This window comes from Lotus japonicus, chromosome 3 (genome assembly GCF_012489685.1).
Source record: "Lotus japonicus ecotype B-129 chromosome 3, LjGifu_v1.2".
Taxonomy (NCBI): Eukaryota; Viridiplantae; Streptophyta; class Magnoliopsida; order Fabales; family Fabaceae; genus Lotus; species Lotus japonicus.
In genome coordinates this window covers 32,171,405-32,198,258 of record NC_080043.1, presented here as the reverse complement: position 1 = coordinate 32,198,258, position 26,854 = coordinate 32,171,405, and the positions used below count along the sequence as shown (strand labels likewise).

Genomic DNA, 26,854 nt, shown 5'->3' with positions numbered 1-26,854 from the left:
AATGCTTTATTTTCCTCTAAAGCTCATAGAAACTTATTAAGTTTCAAAGACATACGTGAAAACGGATACCACATTGAGACAATGAATGAAGAGAATGTGGAGTATCTTTGTATCACAAGAGTGATCTCAGGGAGAAAATGCATAGCTGAAAAATTACCTTCATTTTCTTCTGGTTTGTATTACACAAACATTTGTGTAATTGAGACAAATGCTATCGTAAACCAGAAGTTTACGGATTTTTCTATTTGGCATGACCGGTTAGGCCATCCCGGTTCAATTATGATGCGAAAAATAATTGAAAATTCATGTGGACATTCATTGAAGAGTCAGAAGATTCTTCAAACCAATAAATTCACATGTTCTGCTTGTTCCCAAGGGAAATTGATTATTCGACCATCACCAACAAAAGTTGGGAGTGAATCACTTCTATATTTGGAACGTATACAAGGCGATATTTGTGGGCCAATACACCCACCATGTGGACCATTTAGATATTTTATGATTTTAGTTGATGCGTCAACAAGATGGTCACATGTATCTTTACTGTCTTCTCGCAACTTGGCATTTGCAAGATTGCTTGCTCAATTGATTAGATTGCGAGCACATTTTCCTGATTATCCAATCAAGAAAATACGCCTTGATAATGCTGGTGAATTCACTTCTCAAACTTTTAATGACTATTGTATGTCGATTGGAATTGATGTTGAACATCCTGTAGCACATGTTCATACACAAAATGGACTTGCAGAATCATTTATTAAACGTTTACAGTTAATCGCAAGACCATTAATTATGAGGTCAAAACTTCCAACCTCTTCTTGGGGACATGCAATATTACATGCTGCAGCATTAATTAGCATCAGGCCAACGAGTTATCATCAATACTCCCCAATGTAAATGGTTCATGGTCAAGAACCTAATATTTCCCATCTAAGAACTTTTGGATGTGCAGTATATGTTCCTATTTCTCCACCACAACGCACAAAGATGGGCCCTCAAAGAAGATTAGGGATATATGTTGGATATGAATCTCCTTCAATTATAAAATATCTCGAACCATTAACGGGAGATCTATTTACTGCTCGATTTGCTGATTGTCATTTTGACGAATCAGAGTTCCCGATATTAGGGGGGAGAGAATAAGTAGTTGGGAAATGAAATTAGTTGGAATGAATTATCATTATCTCATTTTGATCCTCGATCAAAACAATGTGAACTAAAAGTTCAAAAGATAATTCATTTGCAAAGATTAGCTAACCAATTGCCAGACGCATTCGCTGATCCAAAAAGAGTTACTAAGTCATATGTACCAGCTGCTAATGCTCCATTAAAGATTGATGTCCCTATTGGACAACCTAGTGCTGCAAATAAATCTATTACACGCCTGAAGCGTGGCAGACCTACAGGTTCCAAAGATAAAAATCCTCGGAAAAGAAAAGGAGCTAAGAACCAAGATGGCACGAACGAGGATATGATAGCTCTAGAAGAGCAACAAGACATACTTAAAAATACAATTTCAGAAGAAACTCAGGTACCTGAAATTATTGAAAATGGTGAGATCTCAATTAATTATGTCTTGAATAAAGTCAAATGGGACCTAAGCAAAGTCAACGTTGACGACATTTTTTGCACATAGCACAACACTAGACGTGATAAACGATGATGAGGATCATGAACCAAAGTCAGTTAATGAATGCAAACAAAGAAATGATTGGCCAAAATGGAAAGACGCAATCGAGGCTGAGTTAAAATCGCTTGAGAAGCGCAAAGTTTTTGGGCCTGTAGCCCGTACACCTGAGGGTGTAAACCCAGTTGGATATAAATGGGTTTTTGTACGAAAAAGAAATGAAAATGGTGAGATTGTCCGATATAAGGCCAGACTTGTTGCCCAAGGTTTCTCACAAAGGCCTGGGATCGATTTTGTAGAAACATACTCACCAGTGATGGATGCAACTACTTTTCGATACTTAATTAGTCTGGCAGTACGTGAAAAGCTCGATTTGCGCCTAATGGATGTTGTTACAGCTTATTTGTATGGATCACTTGATACTGACATCTATATGAAACTCCCTGAAGGATTTAAGTTGCCTGAAGCACACATTTCTAACCCTCGGGGTGATTATTCGATTAAATTGAATAAATCAATCTATGGTCTAAAGCAATCTGGGCGTATGTGGTATAATCGCCTCAGTGAATATTTGGTGAAAGAGGGATATAAAAATGATCCAATTTGCCCTTGCATATTCATGAAAAGGTCTGGGCATGAGTTCGCCATAATAGTTGTTTATGTCGATGACTTGAACATTATTGGGACTCCAAATGAGCTTCCAAAAGTTGTAGATTGCCTAAAGAAAGAATTTGAGATGAAAGACTTGGGAAGAACAAAATTTTGTCTAGGCTTACAAATTGAGTATCTAAATGCTGGAGTCTTTATGTACCAAGAGACTTATGTTGCGAAAGTACTGAAAAGATTCTACATGGACAAATCACATCCGTTGTGTACTCCAATGGTTGTAAGGTCATTAGATGTAAATAAAGATCCTTTTAGACCTCGAGTAAAGGATGAAGAACTACTTGGTCTTGAAGTACCATATCTTAGTGCTATTGGAGCATTAATGTATCTTGCTAGCCATACTCGGCCTGATATATCATTTGCTGTTAACTTATTAGCAAGATATAGTTCTTCACCTACACGAAGACATTGGAATGGAATAAAACAAGTCTTTCGTTATCTTAAAGGCACAATGGATATGGGTTTATTTTTTCCCTATATGTCCAAGCTCGATCTAATTGGCTATGCTGATGTTGGATATTTGTCTGACCCACATAGTGGGACATAGTGGGAGATCTCAAACAGGTTATTTGTTTACATGTGGGGGAACAGCCATTTCATGGAGATCTACGAAACAAACTATAACGGCCACCTCAGCTAACCATGCAGAAATACTAGCATTACATGAGGCAAGCCGAGAATGCGTTTGGCTGAGATCTGTGATTCAATGCATACTTGATACTTGTGGTCTGTCCTCTGGAAAGATGCCGCCAACCACGATGTATGAAGATAATATTGCATGCATTGTTCAAACAAAGGAAGGATACATCAAGGGAGATAGGGCAAAGCACATATCACCGAAGCTCTTCTTCACTCATGATCTACAAAAGAATGGTGACATAGACATCCAACAAATTCGTTCAAGTGATAATTTAGCATACTTATTTACGAAGGCTCTTCCAACTACAACATTTGAAAAGCTTGTGCAGAATATGGGAGTTTGTCGGCTCAAAGATCTCAATTGAAATGCATTGCACTCTTTTTTCCTTAACCATGTTTTTTTCCCATTGGGTTTTTCTTGGTAGGGTTTTTAATGAGGGAATGTATAAAGACGAACTATAGAATGATGTACTCTTTTTCCTTCACTAAGTTTTTATCCCACACTGGGTTTTTCCTAGTAATGTTTTAATGAGGCACATTCTTAAGGGATGGTCATCCAAGGGGGAGTGTTATGAATATATGGATGTCCATCATAGTTAAGAGTCCATGGGCCAGGCCCACATGTATACTTGTTCAACACTCTAAACCTAATAGTATAAATACAAGGGAGTCTGCACCTAGCAGAGTATCCCTATCAGACTATTTCTCTGTCTCTCATATCTCTCTTCTCCTTTCTCTCTTACTTGCTACACTTTATTCACAACAAATTCAACAAATATTAAAAACCAAGAAATAACCTATAATAGGAGGTAAAATCCTCTGTGCAACCTTACACAAATTTTATGTTGTATATATTAGATGCATCCCACTCTTTGACACAGTTATGGTACCGAAAAATAAAATAAAAAAAGATTTGTGTTAGTTGACCAAAATATTGCCATTTTTTGCAATTGTTACGCCCAAAACTCTCTTTACTTTAGCATGTTGTCAAGTTGCCATTGACACTGCTGCCACTGCGAGAGTGGGGCAGTTTTTTGTTACAAGGATCATTGCTAAAATGCAAGATAGCTTATTGAACACATAATCTGATTCAAAATAACAAGTCATGTAGTGCAAAGTTAAGCAATATTAGAACTGCATGAATTTCTCGATGTGGGAAATAGCAGGAACTCCATACGTAATTTTAAATTCCGTTTGCATTTTTAATTCATAACTTTAAGCTTAAATGGTCAAATGACCCCTGTAATTGTAAAGAAAATCAGTTCCGATCCTTGAAAAAATTTCACATCAAATTGGGTCCCTAGAATTTATTTTAATCTAATTGGGTCCAAAGTGCATGTGGCTTGTTTTTTATCCAGTCAGCTTTTTCATGTGGCTTTTTTTTAACCAATTTATGTCCTAAGTGTAATTTACTTATTTTTTAATTAATTACAAATTGTTGGGGTTTTGGACTCCCTTCCTATGTGGAGAAAGACCCAAATATGTAAGCCCGCTTTGTCTCACTTAAACAAGTGGAGAGGGGTCAGCTAGGGTTGAGAGAGGTCTAATTTGGCAAGAGAAGCAAAGAGAAAAGTGAGAGAGAAGAGAAGAAAAAAGATTTTCGCACAAAGTCTGAGCAGCGTTTTTAGATTTTCCGCCACGCCTTCGTTCACCGTCCGATCGGGCTGAAATTTGGACAGCAGGTTTGTGACTCGTGGTTCTTCAATCTGAACGGTGTGATTGGTGAGATGATTCCTGTGTTGGGAGCAAACTGTGTCGGACAGTAGCTGCAAAATCTGGTTTTTCTGGTTTTCTTGGTTCTCTATTTCATACTTGTTGCTTTGTTGTTTGGCCAATTATTGTGCACGAATTGTGCTGTGTATTAAGACTCTCTTGTAACCTGATTTGACAATAGTGGAGCTCTATTACTGGCTTGGTCCCGTGGATGTTTTCCTTCTCACATTGAGAAGGTTTTTACCACGTTAAAAATCTTGGTGTCTCTTTATTTGTGATTTTTAGTTGCTGCATTATTTGTTGTTGCTCCTCACAGATTCAGCAAGTTTGGGGAAATTATTATCCGCTGTGCATTGCTTGTTAGAGTTGCTATTGTTATTTGTGTTGAATTTCCCATCAGAGTGGTATCAGAGCTCTTTGGTTAAGGGGCTGTTTGACTTGTTTGAATGATGGAGGCAAATACAAATAGAATGATCTGCTTGAATGGCACTAATTATCACTTGTGGAAGGGCAAGATGAAGGATTTGTTATTTGTGAAGAAGTTGCATCATCCTGTGTTTTCTACTGAGAAGCCGGAAGATATGTCTGATGAGGAATGGAATTTTGAACATCAGCAGGTTTGTGGTTTCATTAGGCAGTTTGTAGAAGACAATGTTTACAATCACATTGCTAGTGAGGAACATGCAAGATCCTTGTGGCAAAAGATTGAGTCTTTGTATGCTTCTAAATCAGGGAATAATAAATTGTATTTGTTGAATTCCTTGATGAATTTGAGGTACAAGGAGGGCACTTCTATTTCAGATCACTTGAATGATTTTCAGGGGCTCCGAGATCAATTATCAGGAATGAGCATCAAGTTTGATGATGAAGTGTTGGGGATAGCTACTGAATACTCTACCAGACTCTTGGGAAACTTTTCGGGTTTCAATTACTAATTCATCCCCAGATGGTGTTGTCTCTTTTGAAAATGTAAAGGGCAGCATTCTTAATGAGGAGATGAGAAGGAAGGCACAGGGTACTTCATCTCATTCCGAGGTACTTGTTACTGAGAACAGGGGGAGAAGTCAGAAAAAGGAACCGAAAGGGAATAGAGAGAAAAGCAGAAGTGCAAGTAGAGAGAACAACAGAAGTAAGTCCAAGTCCAGATACAAGAATGTAGAGTGCAATTATTGTCACAAAATGGGGCACATACAGAAGAACTGTTTTATATGGAAACGGGAGAGCAAAGGCAACAAGGGCAAGCAGAGAGAGAAGGATCATGATGATGATGACCGTGTTACTACTGCAACTTGTGATGATCTGATTATTCTCCGTGACCATGATTTAGTCAATCTTGTATCAGATGAGAGCATGTGGATAATTGATAGTGGTGCTACACTGCATGTTACACCAAGGAAGGATTTCTTCACATCTTACACTTTTGGTGATTTTGGAGTGTTGAAGATGGGCAATGATGGTGTGTCTAAGGTTGTTGGTATTGGTGATATTTGTTTGCAGACCAACATGGGAGTGCAGTTGTTGCTTAGAGGAGTCAAGCATGCTCCAGATGTTCGCTTTAATTTGATATCTGTGCATATGCTTGATGAGGGTGGTTATGATAATCACTTTGGTTCTGGAAAATGGAAACTCACCAGAGGTAACTTGGTTATGGCCAGAGGGGAGAAAATTAATAAACTGTATTGGACTAAAGCAATGGTTGCTAGAGACAGTGTGAACGCCATGGATATGGAGGCTTCTTTGTGGCACCGCAGGCTTAGTCATATCAGTGAAAAGGGACTGAATTGTTTAGCTAAAAAGGATGTGCTTCCAGGATTGAAGAGTGCAGAGTTGGAGAAATGTTCTCATTGCATGGCTGGCAAGCAGACTAGAGTATCCTTCAAGAAGCATCCTCCCTCAAGGAAGTCAGAGTTGCTTGAATTGGTGCATTCTGATGTTTGTGGCCCGTTGAAGGTAAAGTCTTTTAGTCGTGCACTTTACTTTGTAACCTTTATTGATGATTGTTCCAGGAAGCTTTGGGTCTATGCTTTGAAGACAAAAGACCAAGTTCTGGAGAAATTCAAAGAGTTCCATGTTATGGTGGAGAGACAGTCAGGCAAGAAGCTGAAATGCATTCGTACTGACAATGATGGTGAGTATTGTGGTCCATTTGATGTTTATTGCAAGCAGCAAGGTATCAGACATGAAAAGACTCCTCCTAAAACTCCTCAGCTGAATGGTTTAGCGGAGAGGATGAATAGGACTTTGATTGAGAGAGTTAGGTGTATGCTTTTTGAAGCAAAGTTACCTAAGCACTTTTGGGGTGAAGCATTGTACACGGCAGTGCATGTTATTAATCTCAGTCCTGCAGTTGCTTTGAATGCAGATGTGCCAGACAAAATCTGGTTTGGCAAGAATGTCAGGTATGATCATTTGCGTGTCTTTGGTTGCAAGGCATATGTGCATGTTCCAAAGGATGAAAGATCCAAGTTGGATGCGAAGACAAGGCAGTGTATCTTTATCGGTTATGGTCAAGATGAATTTGGCTACAAGCTGTATGATCCTGTTGAGAAGAAGTCAGTTAGAAGCCATGATGTGAAGTTCATGGAAGACCAAACCATTGAAGACATTGATAAGATGGAGAAGACTACACCCGAGAGAGATAGCAGTTTGTCTGATGTTGATCCAGTTAGGACACCTGTTCATGATTTGGGTACTGCTGAGAATAATGTTCAGAATGATGAACAACATGATGATGTTGATGATCAGCAGCAGCTTGGAGATGATGTAGATGTTCCTGTTGATGATGTTGAAGAGGAACATGAGATGTCACAAGATGAGAATCTTGGTGAAGCTCCTGAACCACCTCAAGTTCAACCTTGGAGGTCTAATAGGCAGAGGAAACCATCTACCAGGTATTCTTCTTATGACTATGTTACCTTGACAGATGGTGGTGAACCTGAGTGTTTTCAAGAGGCCATGGAGAGTGATGAAAAGAAGAAGTGGCTGGATGCTATGCAAGATGAAATGAAGTCTTTGCATGATAATCACACTTTTGATTTGGTGAAATTGCCAAAAGGCAAGAAGGCTTTGGAAAACAGGTGGATTTACAGGGTGAAGCAAGAGAGTAATTCTACATCTCCGAGGTATAAAGCCAGATTGGTGGTGAAAGGTTTCAGACAAAGAAAGGGTGTTGATTTCAATGAGATTTTTTCTCCTGTGGTGAAGATGTCATCCATTAGAACCGTGTTGAGTTTGGCTGCTACTCTTGATTTGGAGGTAGAGCAAATGGATGTAAAAACTGCTTTCCTTCATGGTGATTTGGAGGAAGAGATTTACATGAAGTAACCTGATGGTTTTCTTGTTGAAGGCAAGGAGGACTATGTTTGCAGGTTGAGAAAGAGCTTATATGGCTTGAAGCAGGCTCCGCGCCAGTGGTACAAGAAGTTTGAGTCTGTTATGTGTGAGCAAGGCTACAAGAAGACTACTTCTGATCACTATGTCTTTATTAAAAAGTTTGCTGATGATGATTTCATTATCCTGTTATTGTATGTTGATGACATGCTTATTGTTGGGAAAAATATTTCCATGATTGACAGGTTAAAGAAGCAATTGGGCGAGTCATTTGCCATGAAAGACATGGGAGCTGCTAAGCAGATTCTTGGTATAAGAATCATGCGTGATAGAAAAGAGAAGAAACTTTGGCTGTCACAGGAACACTATGTTAAAAGGGTGCTACAGAGGTTCCATATGCAAAAGGCTAAGGCGGTAAGCACTCCTCTTGCTCCTCATTTCAAATTGAGTGCTAAACAGAGTCCTTCAAATGAAGCTGAAAAATCAGATATGCAACAGGTTCCTTATGCATCTGTTGTGGGTAGTTTGATGTATGCAATGGTGTGCACAAGACCAGATATAGCGCATGTTGTTGGTACAGTCAGTAGATTTCTGTCTAATCCAGGTAGAGAGCATTGGAATGCTGTGAAATGGATTTTGAGGTATCTTTATGGCACTAGTAGTATGAGGCTTTGTTTTGGAGGTGATAAGCCTACCCTTGTGGGCTATACTGATTCTGATATGGCTGGAGACATTGATTCCAGAAAGTCCACTTCAGGCTACTTGATTAAGTTTGCAGGGGGAGCTGTAGCATGGCAATCCAGATTGCAGAAGTGTGTTGCATTGTCCACTATTGAGGCAGAGTTCATTGCCATTACAGAAGCATGCAAGGAATTTATTTGGTTGAAGAAATTCTTGTAGGAGCTTGGTTTTGTGCAGGACAAATACTTGTTGTTTTGTGATAGTCAAAGTGCTATTCATCTTGGTAAGAATTCAACTTTTCATTCTAGGTCCAAGCACATTGATGTGAGGTATCATTGGATACGCGATGCTTTGGATGCTGGGTTGTTGGAATTGGCCAAAGTTCATACAGATGATAATGGTGCTGATATGATGACAAAGGCATTACCGAGAAGCAAGTTTGAAACTTGCTGTGAGATCGCCGGTTTGGCGGTTCTCTCCACATAGTTGTGAGGGGGAGATTTGTTGGGGTTTTGGGCTCCCTTCCTATGTGGAGAAAGACCCAAATATGTAAGCCCACTTTGTCTCACTTAAACAAGTGGAGAGGGGTCAGCTAGGGTTGAGAGAGAGGTCTAATTTGGAAAGAGAAGCAAAGAGAAAAGTGAGAGAGAAGAGAAGAAAAAGGATTTTCGCACAAAGTCTGAGCAGCGTTTTTAGATTTGCCGCCACGCCTTCGTTCACCGTCCGATCGGGCTGAAATTTGGACAGCAGGTTCGTGACTCGTGGTTCTTCAATCTGAACGGTGTGATTGGTGAGATGATTCCTGTGTTGGGAGAAAACTGTGTCGGACAGTAGCTGCAAAATCTGGTTTTTCTGGTTTTCTTGGTTCTCTATTTCATACTTGTTGCTTTGTTGTTTGGCCAATTATTGTGCACGAATTGTGCTGTGTATTAAGACTCTCTTGTAACCTGATTTGACAATAGTGGAGCTCTATTACTGGCTTGGTCCCGTGGATGTTTTCCTTCTCACATTGAGAAGGTTTTTACCACGTTAAAAATCTTGGTGTCTCTTTATTTGTGATTTTTAGTTGCTGCATTATTTGTTGTTGCTCCTCACAGATTCAGCAAGTTTGGGGAAATTATTATCCGCTGTGCATTGCTTGTTAGAGTTGCTATTGTTATTTGTGTTGAATTTCCCATCACAAATCAGATTATTAATTAACAAAAAAGAATGTAAAAAACCCTAAGTGCCCTTCAATTCCCCCAAAATCCCCAAATCGGATGTAAAAAACCCTAATGGAGTGTCGCAGAACCAATTGAATGGTAATGATAACATTGTGCTTGTCTCCTGAGTCAACGGTTCACTTACTTTTCTTTACTTCCTCTGCCCCCAATGGCTGCTAATCACCCCGTGCCATGTCTTCCTCTACCACGTCGGATTATGTTGAGCAACTCGAACTCCAAATCAAATGGTTTTCTTCATTTATGAAAGATTCCTTTTCACAGGAAGATAGTCTGAATCCGAATCCGAATCCGAATCCGAATCCGAGGATCCACGATGTGTTCTTGAGATTCCCTTCCAAGGGGAGATCAAATTTCTACCTCACTCATGCGAGCAATTGAACAATCTCATATTTCAGTTATTGTTTGAATGATGGAGGCAAATACAAATAGAATGATCTGCTTGAATGACACTAATTATCACTTGTGGAAGGGCAAGATGAAGGATCTGTTATTTGTGAAGAAGTTGCATCGTCCTGTGTTTTATACTGAGAAGCCGGAAGATATGTCTGATGAAGAATGGAATTTTGAACATCAGCAGGTTTGTGGTTTCATTAGGCAGTTTGTAGAAGACAATGTTTACAATCACATTGCTAGTGAGGAACATGCAAGATCCTTGTGGCAAAAGATTGAGTCTTTGTATGCTTCTAAATCAGGGAATAATAAATTGTATTTGTTGAATTCCTTGATGAATTTGAGGTACAAGGAGGGCACTTCTATTTCAGATCACTTGAACTAGTGAGGAACATGCCAGTGTGTTCGAAGAGAGACGAGCACTCCACGACGAATCAGCATCCATGGATTCTGATCTCACGAATTAGGGTTTTGTTTTGGTGAGGAAGTGAGGAGCGACTGAGAGAGAGAGGACCAGAGGAAGAAAAAGCAGATATTTGGGTTTAGGTTTTAATTTTTTTCTGGGTTTTTGTTGTATATCATGAAAAAGGAGATGAAGATCATGGGAGGAGATCGGTTTATGAATGGATTGCCCAGCCAGAAATCTGCATCAGGATGATGAATTAAACTCCCAGGTAGCACGTTGGGTGGATGCTGATTGTGAGCTCTAATACCATTTGTTTTTTTTATGCTTTAATATATGTGTTGGAATTAAAAAAATAAAGTTTTAGAATTTTTCAATTTTAAAAATGTCACGTGGAATTGCTGAGTAGGATAAAATTGAAGTATGACAGACTTTGTCCTTAATTGAATTAAAAAAAAATTATTCTAAGGATCCAATTTAATGCAAAAAAATTTCAAGGATCAGAACTAATTCCCTTTACAATTACCAGGGCCATTTGACCATTTAAGCCTAACTTTAAATTCTCGCAGGGTAGTTGAATTTTTAATAACGACTTTAAATTTTGGTAGCTAAAAGTCAAAGATATATGGATTGGATTTTTTATCATTTGTCACCGTGGACATTTGAGGAATGTATGCAAGTGGGATTATGCCAGTGCGTTGCTCATGCAAGGAGTATCTATTTTAAGAACCAATTTCCATAGTTTAGCATAGTACACTGCAATTTCGTGAGTCAACGATTCTGTTTGATCTCTTCATTTGACTTTCAGTGCCTTTTCTCCAGATCTCAAATCATCCATGGCGGCTGACCCATCTTCTCATCGGAGCAATTCGCCATCTCAGGACTTCAATTGGGATGATTTGTTGGATCAGTCTGAAACACTGCTGCACGATTGTGTTTCAACTTTTCATTCTCCTCCAGCTCCAGCTCCAGCTCCACCTCCAGCTCCAGCTCCAGCTCCACCTCCAACTGTAAATGAAGTGTTTTGGGAGCAGTTCTTAACGGAAAGGACCAGTGATGAGTTGTTGAGAATCCATGAAGTGTTCTTGAGTTTCAGAGGGGAGGATACTCGTGCTTCCTTCACTTCACATCTCTATGCCGCTCTTCAAAACGCCGGAGTCAACGTTTTCAGGGACGACGATTCCCTTCCAAGGGGAGATCAAATTACAAGTTCACTGCTGCAAGCAATCGAAGACTCTCAGATCTCAGTTATTGTTTTCTCAATCAATTATGCAAATTCGCGGTGGTGTATGGAAGAGTTGGTGAAAATAATGGACTGTCACAGAACCATAGGCCAGGTGGTTCTGCCGGTGTTCTACGGTGTCGATCCCTCTGAAGTGCGGCGCCAAACTGGTGAATTTGGAAACAAATTTCAGGATCTTACAAACAGAATTATTGCACTCGATAGATACGGCTTTGATCAGGTGCGAGTGCGACTAGATAATTGGGTGTCTGGTTGGAGGGTGGCGCTTTGTGAGGCCGGTGGCATTGCAGGGTTTGTTGTCTTAAATTCCAGGTAACTTCACAAACACACACTTCATTACCCCATTAGAATTCTTTTAACTCCATTTCCTTTTTACTACTCTTATGTCATTTAGTATGCTTTTGTGATAGAGTTGAATGAATCATAACTTTTTTTTTTTTTGACTAAGTTTCATTAACACTTCCACACATGGAGAGAGTTGAATGAATCATGTCATGTGCGAGTGTAAATGAATCATTAAAAAATAATTTGGAAAAAAACAATTTATGTTAATTGTTTCAATTAAGAAACATATATGCAAGTTGCATATAGGAATGAAACAATAATTTTCTTTGGTTTGTTGTATAGGAATGAAAGTGAGGCTATTGAGAATATTGTTGAAAATGTTACTAGTTTGCTTGACAAGACAGACATGTTCATTGCTGATAATCCAGTGGGAGTTGAATCTCGAGTGCAAGATATGATTCAACTGCTAGACAACCAACAATCAAATGATGTTCTATTACTTGGGGTATGGGGTATGGGAGGAATTGGCAAGACGACCATTGCAAAAGCTATTTACAACAAAATTGGCCGCAATTTTGAGGGTAGGTGCTTCCTTGCAAATATTAGAGAAGTTGGGGAGCAAGATGCTGGACAAGTGCATTTACAAGAACAACTTCTCTTTGATATCTTCAAGAAAACAACCAAGGTACATAGCACTGAATCAGGAAAAAATATATTAAAGGATAGACTTTGCAGCAAAAGAGTACTTCTTGTACTTGACGATGTGAACAAATTGGACCAACTGAATGCTTTGTGTGGAAGTCGTGAATGGTTTGGTTCAGGGAGTAGAATAATCATCACAACCAGAGACCAGCATATACTGAGAGGGAGTAGAGTTGACCAAGTTTACATAATGAAACAAATGGATGAAAGTGAATCTATTGAGCTTTTTAGCTGGCATGCATTCAAGCAAGCGAGTCCTAGAGAAGATTTTTCTGAAATTTCAAGAAATGTTGTTGAGTATTCTGGGGGATTGCCACTAGCTGTTGAAGTCCTTGGGTCCTATTTGTTTGAAAGGGGGGTAACAGAATGGAAGAGTGTATTGGACAAACTCAAAACAATTCCCAATGATCAAGTACAGAAAAAGTTAAGAATAAGCTATGATGGTTTAAATGATGATAAAGAGAAAGATATATTCCTTGACATAGCTTGTTTCTTTATTGGGATGGACAGAAGTGATGCTATACAAATATTAAATGGCTGCAAACTTTTTGCAGAAATTGGAATTAGTGTCCTTGTTGAGAGAAGTCTTGTAACTGTTGATGATAAGAACAAGCTTGGAATGCATGATTTGCTGCGAGACATGGGAAGAGAAATCATTCGTGAGGTATCACCAAAGGAGCCTGAGGAGCGTAGCAGGTTATGGTTTCATGAGGATGTTATCGAAGTATTATCAGACCAAACCGTAAGAACTTCATTTTAAAATATTCAATTCTAAAGGAAGCGTAAAGAAAATATTTCAGTCACTCTTTAACATTCATTTGTTTTCTTGATTTGTTTGGTTATGAATTGTTTGTACTACCTGGTTCCATTAATTTTAGCAAATTCTGGGTTTCATACATTAATTTTAGCTGCCCTATATCTTTCAGCTATGCATTTTTTTTTAAACCTTTTTATGCATCTTATTTCACAGGGAACAAAAGCTATTGAGGGACTGGCTTTGAAGTTGCCAGTTAAAAATACAAAATGTTTCAGCACTGAAGCATTTGAGAAGATGAAGAAACTCAGATTGCTTCAACTTGCTGGTGTAAAACTTGAAGGAGATTTTAAATATCTTTCAAGAAATCTGAGATGGCTGTGTTGGCATGGATTTCCGTTACCTTTCCTACCTAAAAACCTTCGTCAAGAAAATTTAGTTTCCATCATGTTAGAAAACAACAATATCAAACATGTATGGAAAGATGGCCAGGTATTGATTGAGTTTAGCTTTTCGCTTTTCATGAATTCTTTTCAGTTTTCGATTTATAGATGCAATTTAACATAAGCATATTAAATAGTAGTAATATTTAGTTATGTGGTACTTTTAGGCACAGTTAAGATATGGTTCACGGATGCACCAGTTTTGAATATAGGTCACCATAGAATTGTCCATATGTTACATATTCACCTCTTTTATCTTAAACAGACAGAACATATTACAAACTAAATCTTGTGCATGTGCGAAACAGTTTGATTAAAAAAGCTTCAAATTCAAATGTCAAACCTATAAATGATCCTAATGTTTTAAGTTCTCCACAGAATGCTCATAGCCTCATACATGACTTTTACTAATTTCTGTAGCGTCATATATATAAATGTAGCCTTGGTTGGAAGATTTTTAAAGCAAAAGTACTTCGAAACCAATGGATATAGTCATGGACACTTGCTCATGTTTACTTTCCATTCTCTACTAACATTGAAATTGCTTCCATCTATTTTGTAAGCTTTTTCCATATGTTCTTTCTATAATATTTCTGATCTTGCAGAGGATGGAGATGCTGAAAATTCTGAATCTTAGTCATTCTCAGCATTTGACACAGACCCCAGACTTTTCATGTATGCCTAATCTTGAAAAGCTTGTACTTAGAGATTGTCCAAGCCTGTCTGAGGTTTCCCATAGCATTGGACATCTCAATAAAGTTTTACTGATAAATTTGAGAGACTGTATTCGCCTTCGTAACCTTCCAAGAAGCATCTATAAGTTGAAATCTCTGAAAACCCTCATCCTTTCTGGATGTTTAATGATTGACAAGTTGGAAGAGGACGTGGAACAGATGGAATCTTTGACAACCCTGATTGCAGATAACACTGCAATAACAAGAGTCCCCTATTCATTAGTCAGGTCAAAAAGCATTGGATATATTTCTTTGTGCGGTCATGAAGGACTCTCTCGTGATGTGTTTCCTTCTATCATTTGGTCTTGGATGTCACCAACAAATAACCTCTCATCCTTAGTTCAAACATCTGCAGGCATGTCATCTCTTGTTTCTTTAAATGTATCAAGTAGTAGTTCCCAGGGACTATCATCTATTCCCGTGGACCTCCCAAAGCTTCAAAGTCTGTGGATGGAGTCTGGCTCAGAACTTCAACTTTCTCGAGATGCAGAAAGAATTTTGGGTGCCTTGTATGCCATGAATTCTTCTAAAGAATTGGAATCAACTGCAACTACATCAGAAGTATCAAATATGGAAACTTCTGCCTTGATGGAATGCATTTCTCAAGGGCTTGATTCCGGATCAAAAGGTTCCTTGAAATATCTTTTATTTCAAATGGGAATGAATTGTCAAGCCACCAGTATTCTGAAAGAGATCATTTTAGAGGTTTCTATCTCTCCCTCTCTCTTGTGTATAGGCTTGCATTTTAAAATTAAGATATATGAAGTCATATGTGAATTCTTGCATATACATCTATAACTATTAAAGAAATACATATGTGAACTCTCAGATTCAATCTTTCCTGTAAGAAAAAGAAATCATTGAATCTGATTTTTTGCTTTAGCTAGTACATAGAGCAGTGACATTATTCGTGTGTATTAGTTTGAAAAACTGTTACAAACTCCAATGGGCATGCTGATTTTAGTGAGGGCACCATTCGTTTAAATCACTGGTAGTCTCATTTTATTTTTTGTTGGAATGGATTTGTAAGCTGGACTGGTAGTCTCTGTTTGAAGAATCCAAGCAATAATTTTAACGATTTAATTTTTTCTTCTTCAATAAATGATCATCATTTCATAATTTGTCTGTTAATTAGAAGATAATAATATTATCGACGAGAAAATGATTAATTATCTTAGGAGGATAACTATATTTTTAATTTTTGAATGAATGATAAGGTTGCATTTATATACTGTTCAATAAAATCTGCAGCATATTTTCATTTTTACAGAATATGGCTGTTGGAGGGTCTGGTGTGAGCTTGCTCCCTGGAGACAATTATCCAGATTGGTCAACCTTCAACTCAGAAGGCTGTTCTGTAATTTTTGAAGTCCCTCAAGTGAATGGGCGTAGTTTGAAGGCAATGATGTGTGTTGTCCATTCTTCTACCGCAGATGACATAACATCAGATGGCCTTCAAAATGTGTTGGTGATAAATTGCACAAAGAACACTATTCAGCTCTATAAGAGGAATGCATTAGCCTCCTTTGAAGATGAAGAGTGGCGGAAAGTAGTATCAAATATTGAACCAGGTAACAAAGTAAATATGGTGGTTGTTTTTGAGAACGGATTCACTGTGAAGAAGACAACTGTTTATCTTGTATATGATGAACCAATTAGGGAGGAAGTGGAACCTTGCAATGCACCATATAAGAATGAAATTGTTTTTGGTGGTGATGAAATTGAATCTGCTGTCAGGAGGAGCTCTGTTCAAGTGGAGTCAGTGGATGACTTGAAACAAAAACAGAAGAGAAGGAAATTCCAATAAAAGATGGTGGAAGAATGGCTGGTTAAAACTATTTTTTATGGTGCCTGCAAATCTCATATTGGTGCTTGCTGATTGTGGGGTTTGATCAACAAACACACCTATCTATTCCCATGGGACTGCATCAGCAAATGGTAGAAAAATATCATCTGCAACAATAATAGGGATGCAACCATATGCCACTGCTTCAACCAATCTTGGGCTCCAAGGTGCATAGTCAAATAACAGCTAGTTGCATGTTCTCGTGGTATGTGGTTGGATGCTCAGTTCACCTCTGCCAGATTGCAAAATGCAAATCACAGTCAGTTTAACCGGCCAGGATTATTTGTTGATCTAAGTTTGTTAATAAAGCAGCAACGCATGCACCCGAACTTCATGCACTCATTTTTCTTAGCAGCAATTTTCCTGCACATCTGCTCAATAAGAGCACTCGTTTTTCTTCATTTACGAGATTACATTAGCAATTGGTGTAAATATATGTATCGATAATAGAAGTGGGTTTCTCCACCAGCAAAAACAAATTTTTTCACCTTTTACAATCATCTAGTTCTGGTCTGATTGCCTTCAATCCCTTGAGTCGGCACATAAAGTCCCTCAGCCATTGGGAGGTGTCGCCCATAGTATAACTGTCCTCTCCGTAACCAAAGTGTCTTAGAGATTTATTGCCATACTCAACCGGAGCTGAGACTCTACCCCGAGAATGAAGGTAGAAGGAGGCACCAAACAATCACAGAAACCAACACAGTTGAGACCAACCTCTGTCTAGAGTTCCCATTTTCTATCTTTCTTGTCTTCATTACTACTGAACCACCTCTCTAGAATGACTTCAACTCCTCAACTGCCACAAGATTGAAAATCAACAACTGAGAAAGGCGTAGCTCAAATAGCCATCATAAACTTTTCCTTGCCACACTCCTGATTCAAAGTTTTCTTACTCATGCTCTTGCAAGGGATCGACCACACTAATTACTCTATTCCCAGATCTTCAAGCATCATGTTATACAAAATTATAATATTTAAATTATTTTTTTAATTCATCCTGTCATACATGATACAACCTATAATGACAAACGAATATGCTGATTCAGCAGCCACCAAGATGGTATCTGAGACTGTTTGTATCTGAAAACTTGTATACTTATATTAAATTCAGCAAATTATTGGCAGAGTGGAGAGTATCTCCTACATATTATTTCCGTGTTACTAAGAGTACTGTTTTTCCTGTTCATTTCAAATTGCAGTTTTTTTTTTGGTGTAATGAGAATTGGGCCAGTTTTGTTAAATTGGGTTCCAAGGTGGGCTCCATGTATCCAGTATGATAGATTTGAAACAAAACTCCAATTTAACAAAACAGACGGCAGTTTTTTCAACAATGTTTGACCTAAGTAACATATATTAGATACAACCGTTTGATACAAAACTCAAATCACACGGCAATTTCGCTTCTCACCCTCAAAATTCTCCATAATTTCAACCTCTTTCCGTCAGCAGTGAATCACGATTGGTACTTTAATTCATTATTCAATGGTTTTCCTCATTTTCTCCTATTTTTCTCCTATGTCACTCAAATCGTGGAGGATTATGGCCCTGGTTTTCCGATTTGATGTAATGGGTGACAAAAGCTTCCATATCTATGACAATTGACGCAGGTAATGTGCTCCATATTTATTCCCTCAGCAAACGTTGTTGTCCCAGTATTCTTGCCTCAGCAAATGTACTTGTTGGCAAATTTTATGGGTTTTAAACTGAAATTTAGGGTCAATTTATGGATTTCCTCTGCCATATATCAATTTGATTGGTATGTGTTGTCAGTTCAAATGGGATGTTTCTGAAAACGAGCAATGAAAGTCTGATGAAATGAGCTCCATCAATTTGTGATCTTTTGTTGTCTATAAATAGGCTCCTCTTGCTTTGGTTATTTCAACTTGAGTTATAAGTTGTTGTTTGTGTTTTGTTTGTTCTTCTTTTATTTGCATCTTACTGTAATAACAGTTCCAATGTCTCATACTGCTGGCATTAACAGTCCATTGAAATCTCTTTGTGGTGGAAGGGATACATGGAGGATTAAAGTAAGGGTTATTCGTGTATGGGAGATGTCTCCAGTTTCTCAACCATCAAAACCATATGCTATGAGTTTGGTCTTGGTTGATTCTGATGTAAGTTCATCCTGAAGTTGTTAGTAGTATTTAACATTGTTATTAACTTTAGTAGTTGTTTAATTTAATGTGTGGTTTGCAGGGTATGAGGATTGAAGCGGTCATACGTAAAGGCATGATCCAGAAATTCAAGAGGCTGATTGTTGAGGGCCAAGTTTACAAAATAGTATACTTCAATGTTGTTGAAAATGATGGAGCTTATCGTGCATCCCCACATGAGTTCAAGATTGTGTTTAATGGTAGGACAAAGGTGGAACGTGACCAATCTGATATCATACCATTGAACTCTTTCTACTTCAAGAACTCTGAAGAAATCTCTGCTACCCTTGGTGAATCAGATGTTTTGGTTGGTGAGATATTTTATCTGTAGCCTTCTTCTATTTTGTTTAGTGTTGATATTCTTTTTATAATTTGGCAAGAAAAATTGAAATTTTGCACATGTTTGCCCATATGTACTCATAATATGGAATAATTTTGGTGACAGATATGATTGGGTTGGTTACTGCTATATCTATTGAAAAGCAATATGTGAAGGGTGGTAATGTTAATAAGATTATTGTGTTGGAGCTCACTGATGATAGGTATGTAATATGTAATATTTTTCATTGGTCGAAATTTGTAATGGTTAAATGTAATTATTTGCATAATTGTGGTATTTTTTGTAACTGAAAGTTAATTTTTTTGCTATAAGGGGGAAAGTCCATTGTTCATTCTTTGGGCGATATGTGGATATTGTTAGGCAGTTTGCAGCTGTTGGAGGTCATGGTATGCCTGTAGCAATTATTCAGTTTGCTAAGGTGAAGACGTTTAAGGGTAATTATTTATTCTCTTTTTGCATTATGTATAAATTTTGTGGAAACTGTATTGTATCTTTTTTTTTTTAAATTGAGAAGTTGTAGAGATGTTGTAATTTGTTTTTAGTTTAAAATTCAAATGGTTTATGTGGCAGTGCCTACTTTTATAATTTGGCAAGCATTTTTGAGATGTTCTTATGTTGTGTGTTTTGGTGCAGGAGATGTTGTTCTACAAAATGTTATGAATGCTACCAAACTTATGTGGAATCCTGATGTGCCTGAGGCTAATTCATTTCGTGATGGGTAGTTTGCTGCATAAATTTATTTTTTTGTTAATTGTTTCAATCCCAAACTTGTGTTATTTGAATGATTTGAACGTAACTTTATTTTTGTTTTGAAGGTTGGCATTGCATGATATTGATGTTGACCTTCCTATTGGACAAATTGATGATGGGTTTCGTCGGCTTCCAACTGATCAAGACTCTGTTTCTCTCTTCCCTAGGAAGAGTATTGGTGAACTGCACAGTACTGGAGAGGTTATATTTCATGTTTAAATCTGCACATGCACCTTGAACTTAGACCTATCACATTTTTTAAACTTTAATTATTTTACAGGAAGGTAGGTTCACAGTGATGGCAGAGATTGTTGGCTTAACTGATGGAGAGAAGTGGTGGTATACTTCTTGCCATTGCCATAGGTCTGTTACAGCTGAGGATGGACTATATTTTTGCTCTGCTTGCTGTGTCCATGTATTTGAAGTTACCCCAAGGTATTGATCAAATTGTCCTGTTTTGGTTTTTTCCTTACTGTAGTGGATTTTCACAATTTCAGTTGTTAATTTTAGAAGTTTTTATTTGTGATCTTAGATTCAGGGTGAAATTTGAGGTTTCTGATGGTGAAGACCTTGCTACATTTGTGTTGTTTGATGCTGATTGTCAAATCTGATTAACAAGACTTGCAAAGAATTAGTTGTTAGCTCCAAGGCCAGTAAAGCTATTATTTTTTTGATTTTCTACCATTTAAGTATACCCAAAATTACTTTAGCCAAGGACTAAGGCTATCAATTCTGATTTGCAGGGTGTTATGGGAGATGGGGAATATCCTGCTGAAATTTGTGGTCTGATAGGTACAAAGCTGATTTTCATTGTTGAAAAGTTAGCTGACCATGGTTCAAAGTATGATCATTCTTACAAGGTGAAGAGTATATGTGCTGATGAGACTTTAGTGGAAGCTTTTAATGACAATGAGAATGTTCAAACTGCAAACAATGTGTGTTTCTTATTCCTATAAAAAAATTTATGTGTTTGTTTTATCAATTTGTTCTTAAAATGATAGTACTATATGTATATGTATATGAAGTTTTTAACCATGGATCATTTATTGAATTACTAGGTTCAATCAAGTGATGTTGAAGGATCAAACTTAACTCCTGAAAATTCTGACACTATAACACAGCTTGGCCCCAATGTTATTTCTTTGGATGACATCTTACCTGGTGATGGGTCTGCTGTATATTCATCAGTTGGAAGTGGTAGTGGATTGGAAGCAAGTTCTAGCAAGCCTTCCAAAAAAATGCGTCTGAGGGGAACGAAAGTGGAAAAGCTGTGAATGTGAAGTTTAGTTAGTTGCCTTGGTTTTAATTGGAGCTTCTCAGACTTTTGGCTAATCATTTGTGCATTGTTGGGTTATTGTGGTGAACCCACCACATGCACTTTGACTGTGATCTGAGAAGTATTTGGATGTTTTCCAACTTTAGGGCAACAATAAGTAGTATTTATATTTTGATGTTATGTAGTATGTTGTTGTTAATTTCCAATTTCCAAGTCTCTTTATGTTGTATCCCTTGCACTTTTATGATAACTTGTGATGTACATTTTGGTAAGTTATGAGTTTCAGACTCTTTTGTTTATTTGTTAAGTTGTTTACATTAATACATGTGCACTGGCATGATATGAAATTATTGTTCATTTTATCTTCCAAATAGGTCTAACCATACCAGTAATAATTAGGGCTTGTGTTCACAGAAGTAGTTGTTTATATTTCAAAATAGTAAAGGTATTAGGAAGTTGTTAATTTGTTTCCAAGTTGTTACATTTGTTTCTCTTTATTTGTTGTAGGCTATCCACTAGATCTTAGCCTGAATATTTTATTATCATAAAATCAAGTGAATTTGAAGACTTTTTTGTTGGAAATTACCATCACATTAAATGCTTTTGAAAACAACTTTCAATCAGGTTCTTAATATTGAAGGAAGTATTAGAGTACATATAAGATGACAAAGAAAGGGCCCACAGTTAACCAGCAGTAAAGGATAATAGGAAAATGAACAAAGGAGACAAAAGGTCCTTAGGAGCATGCTAACGATTTTTCTTCTTTAATGCTATCTACCTAGGAAAACCAAATGCATCCTTATCTATAATTATGATCCAGAATTATAATAACATTAGAAGTTTAAAACTTAATTGCATCAATTATTATTTTAGTATAATTGTTTATATAAGTTACGGTAAAATTTAATTCATTAGCTTTAATTGGATCCAATTGAGAATCCTTATTTATATTTGAATGTTAGGTGTGGTAGATATATTAATCATGCACTTTTTAAAATCCTAATTATTTGTTTTTTTAGTGTTATATGATAATAATAAATGTCTTTTTTTATTGTGGAAATTGGAAAAAGAAAAGTCTTGGAATTGGAAATTCGGTTATTAATTTAAGTAAAAAATACTTATTATTCTTTATCACATCCTAAATTTCAATGACACATGAAATTAAACTTCATTATAAGACCTGAGAACTGTTAAAATTCTGAAATCCGTTTTACACATTCAACGTTACCTCTTCTTTTTCTCTCTCGTCTTTTTGTTGGTTTCTCCTATTTAAACTCTTCTTCCTTTATTTTGTTAACTTGAATCACTTCTCTTTTACTGGTGTCTGTGCTTTTCTCCCTCAAAGTGGCTATCTGTCTTCCATCTTCAATTCAAGAGTAAGGGTTAGGAAATTTACTGCTTTTATCAAATCTGGCCCCTCTCCCCATCATGTGTTATCTGTGATCCATAAAAGTTTCTACCTTTGTATATATGTATGTGAATGCCTTTGTAATGCCTATTTGCATGGCCGTTTCATAAATATTTGGTTAATTTTTGTTTCGTTTGTATACTTTATTTGAAGGATGTGTTCTGGTTTTGTAGTTTTTGTTGCATGTGTGAATGGGGATGTCAGCTTTGGTATCTGGAAGTTCCTTTTTTTCTTTTTAACCTTGCATGCAGATATATGTTATATTTGTTTTATCAGTAATCTGTTGAATCATCACCTTAATCTGGAATGTTTGGATCTGCTACTTCTGTAATTTACAGTATTTTGTATCCAAGTCAGTGAAAAGTAAGTGAAAAAAAACTTATGATGGATTGAAAATTCTGGATCAACATCCTACTATTTTATAATTATCTTTAATTTTTTGGGTGTTGTAGATTCATAATGATGAAAGTTTTTCCCTTTCCAGATTTAGAGCCAAATCACAATGTTCTATGTGTTTTTGCATGTATGATTAGTTTTGATCTCTACTTTGGACAATGAATTGTTAGCTTGTGAAATAGTAGATTCGGAGAATTAATATTTTTTGGCTTCATATGATTGTATCTGTTGTTTATAGTAGAAAAAAGGTGCTACATGACTTCCTTATGTGTTGTATAAACAAGTTCTTCCTTTGTTTTCATTATTAGTCTATATTATTAAAACTGTCTTCCTGATGTGCAGTAATAATGCATCCTTTTTCGCTGAGATTTCCTCATTCCAATAAGAGGATCTTTGTCAAACCACTGCGTGTGGGAATGGTAATGTTGATTTGTTACATGGTCCATCTAACATATTAGAGATATGATTTGGTTGGAAATTAATATAGTTTGATGTAATTTTTTTGTTCATTAATTAGGTACATATTCATGTTCCAAGGCGATTTGATGATCATTTTGGGCCAGGACTTGATGATTTTGTGGAGTTACGAGATCCTGTTGGTAATACTTTCAATGTTAAGTTTGAGTACCAATTCAACAAGGCTAGATTTTCTGATGGTATTTCAGAATTGCGTGTTGTCCATCAATTGGAATCAATTGTGTGGATTCGATTTTCCTACCGTAGAGAATCTAGGTTTGACATAAAAAATTTTGATGGCCATTTGAGAGAGATTGAGTACAGGATTAAACAACAAGTTGAGGAGCCAGGAAATTCTCTGGATGGAAACCATTCATCCCTTCATAGCAGTGAAGATAAAAATATTGTTGATTTAGTGACAGAGGATGAGTGTGATAATGTGGTCAGCAAGCTTCAATTTCATAAGCTGGTTTGGTTGCCTGACATTAGTCTTGCCCACATGACTGGGAAGAGAGCTCTGGTGGGGTTTATTTGTGTTATTATTTTCATTGTGCTTGTTATAAATTTGCTATGTTCCTTACTTGATGTTGTTTATTGTAGATCATTCCAGGATGTGTTCAGCAAAGTGCTTTTCCTAAGCTTCCATCTGAAATTAAGGTGTGCCTTCCAAATGGTACATGGACGCAGTGGCAGATTGTTTGGCATCCTATTTGTAATTCTGTGGCAGAGGACTCTGTCAAGCCTGAGATGGTGGGTGTGATAGGTGGAGACTGGTGCGATTTCCTCAGGGATGAGTTCAACAGAACTGGTTCTATTGCAGCAAACAGAATGCAAGTTTGGAGACTCCCTCAGCCAAATAGTTTCAGTGTTCATGTTTTCACATGTTAGTCCTTTATCATGTTATGTGTGTGGTTGTTTTTTGGATAGCGTTGATGAATTTTGAGAATGTAGTTGGTCTGGACTTATTGGTTTAACTCCAATGTGTTATTTTGGGTTAGTATTAGTAGTTGGTGAACAAGCTTTTCCAGTGTTACGTGGACAACTTAGTTTTCTTTAGTGTTATGGTCAGAAATTGAATTTTGTGGGAGAACTACTCAAGTTAGAGTTGTGTTCACAATTCTATTCAGTTGTATGAGTGTGTTATCCTTGTGTTGAATTTGCTGGTTTTATAAGTAGTTTATTTAGCCATGTTGATATTATTTTATTATCTAATGCCTAACTGAAACCAACTTATTTTGAAATCTACACTTACTTTTTGATACCCAATCTGGTTGATTATTTTTAAAATTGCTTTGAAATTAGGCATGAATTAGTGGAAAGTTAAATAATATTTCAACAATTGATTTGATTAGGTATTTGGTCACAATTTAGATTGTGTATGTTAGTGCACGTATGAATGCTTATCTAGATTGGGAATATATTATTTTTGTTTCATAAGATTAAGGAAATTATTTTAAGAATATAATATTCTTTTATATTTGATTTGTTTTTGTTACAAGAGTATATATTTAAATCTAATCTTAAGACAAAAGATTATAGTGATTAATCTAAACAATTATGTAATATGCTTGTTTATAACAATGTTTATAAAGGTTTGGGTTTGAATTTTAAGAATCGAAATAACCCTCGGTTGGAGAGTCAGTTTCACCCTTATGTGTATCTGCTTGGTCCAAACAGGGTTGCCTCTGAAATAGGATAATTGGTGTGCCCCTAAACAAAAAATCTAAGTTGAATTTAAGTTGAATGGATTCTTGTGTTATTTCATATAAAATATAATTTTTTTATATGAAATCATTTTAATGAGTGGTTTTGATTCTTATCGTTTGAATTATAGGTATATATATATATCTTTTGATCACTTTTAATTTGAAATAAAAATTCATTTGTATATTTTATTTTATTGTGTATTCCTCATTATAAATGGGGGTTGGAGTTATTTTGGAACTTATTTATGTAAATAAGAAGTGTGTGTTATTAATCTTGAATTTAATGTTGACAAAAAACAATATTATAGGTCAATGTTATTTTTGTTAAAAAATTAATAAATAAAATTATAACTAATAGCAACTTATCTTTACGTTAAAAAAAAAAACTTATCTTTATTTTGATTGGAAGAAGTGTTATTTGGGTCAAACTTTCTCTTAGGGTGTTTAGACCACCCTTTTTAAACATTAATATAAATTGATAGTTATTAAATAGTTTTTGAATTTTTTTTTCTTATAAAAGTAGCTGAGGAGGTAGTATACAAAAAGGTGGAGTATACATTTAACCTACTTTACTATTTCATTTCATCCAAAATCACATTTTCCCCACACTCAATATATTGAAGTTGTCACACCATATTGTAGGAGATTTCATTGTGTGACATGTGTTTGATTTATTTTTTATTAGAATCCTATCTAATTGACATGTTGGTACTTACGTGTTATTGTATCATGATAGTGATTTCAATATTTGCATATTTATAGTAGTTTCATATTTATATTACTTAAGTTTTTATGGCTGATTTTTTTTTTTAAAAATATCCATTACCCTTAAATATATTTAGTTATTTGTCTTATTACCAAATAAAAAATTCTATATTTTGATACTGTTTTTCTAATCCTATAGGCCAACCTATGTAGAGTATTTGTTAAAAAGTGAGATATTTACTTAAATATAAAATATTATTGTTATTTTTTTGAAAAGTTGTTCCAATATTTATTTCCATTAACAACTATATATATCAAGTCATCGTCAAAATCAAAAGGTATATCAATCTAACTTTGAGTTGGTTTTTTTATCTGTGTACTAACAAAATTGATTTGAATTTGTTGATATTTAATATATATATATATTTGCTGTGTAGAAGTACAAATACTCAATACATGAGTTTGGACCTCTCAAATCACAATTTCAATTGATGATTTTTTCCATGCGTAAGTTCAAACAAAAACCCTCATTACGGTGTACTATCCGCAGGTGTTTGGTTCGTTTGTTCACTTCAAGTTATGGTGCCTTTGGTTAATTTAAATCCAATCTATTTCTCAAATTACAACTTACCTTCTACTGTTTTAAGTGAGATGTAGAGTGAAGTCATCATGCTCCATTCTTGAGGTATTTATATATCCATCCTGTGACATGAATCCTTTCCCTTATTTCCTGTTATGTCACACCACAATTGATTGTCGTCCTTTTCATATCAAGCATGTTCTCTGTTATGGTTTGATTCACAAGCAAGTCCTTATGAAGCTTTGTTATTTTAATTGATATTTCTAAAAGCTTACCAGAGTTTTTTTGTCTATATAAACAACCATAGAAAGAGTTGTTAAGTATACCACAAGAGAAGTGAACTTGCATTTCTTTCTTCCTCTTCTTATTGCTCGATATCTTTTATCTGAATTCAGTTCCTGAGCT

The 26,854-nt window shown here is 36.3% G+C and overlaps 3 protein-coding genes across 4 annotated transcripts; all 3 read left to right on the top strand.

Moving 5' to 3' along the window:
• The first annotated feature begins 11,347 nt into the window (after positions 1-11,347).
• On the top strand, positions 11,348-17,183 carry LOC130749343 (disease resistance protein RPV1-like). Of its 2 annotated transcripts, XM_057602685.1 has the most exons (6): positions 11,348-12,227; positions 12,543-13,644; positions 13,873-14,148; positions 14,705-15,538; positions 16,104-16,404; positions 16,571-17,183. In XM_057602685.1, the coding sequence occupies exons 1-6, from the start codon at positions 11,509-11,511 to the stop codon at positions 16,606-16,608; spliced, it is 3,270 nt and encodes a 1,089-aa protein (XP_057458668.1). In that variant the 5' UTR covers positions 11,348-11,508; the 3' UTR covers positions 16,609-17,183. The 2 variants fall into 2 exon arrangements, with proteins under 2 accessions (XP_057458668.1, XP_057458667.1); XM_057602684.1 differs by having other exon boundaries at positions 11,350-12,227; positions 16,104-17,183.
• A 1,310-nt stretch (positions 17,184-18,493) lies between these two features.
• On the top strand, positions 18,494-20,585 carry LOC130743972 (uncharacterized). Its single transcript, XM_057596176.1, has 8 exons — positions 18,494-18,793; positions 18,876-19,143; positions 19,278-19,374; positions 19,485-19,606; positions 19,806-19,890; positions 19,988-20,123; positions 20,203-20,357; positions 20,455-20,585. Exons 1-8 carry the CDS (start codon positions 18,635-18,637, stop codon positions 20,531-20,533), a joined length of 1,101 nt encoding a protein of 366 aa, XP_057452159.1. The 5' UTR covers positions 18,494-18,634; the 3' UTR covers positions 20,534-20,585.
• Positions 20,586-20,669: 84 nt separating this feature from the next.
• LOC130749351 (uncharacterized) lies at positions 20,670-21,482 on the top strand. The gene is made up of 2 exons (XM_057602696.1): positions 20,670-20,857; positions 20,981-21,482. Exons 1-2 carry the CDS (start codon positions 20,672-20,674, stop codon positions 21,194-21,196), a joined length of 402 nt encoding a protein of 133 aa, XP_057458679.1. The 5' UTR covers positions 20,670-20,671; the 3' UTR covers positions 21,197-21,482.
• Positions 21,483-26,854: the final 5,372 nt, after the last annotated feature.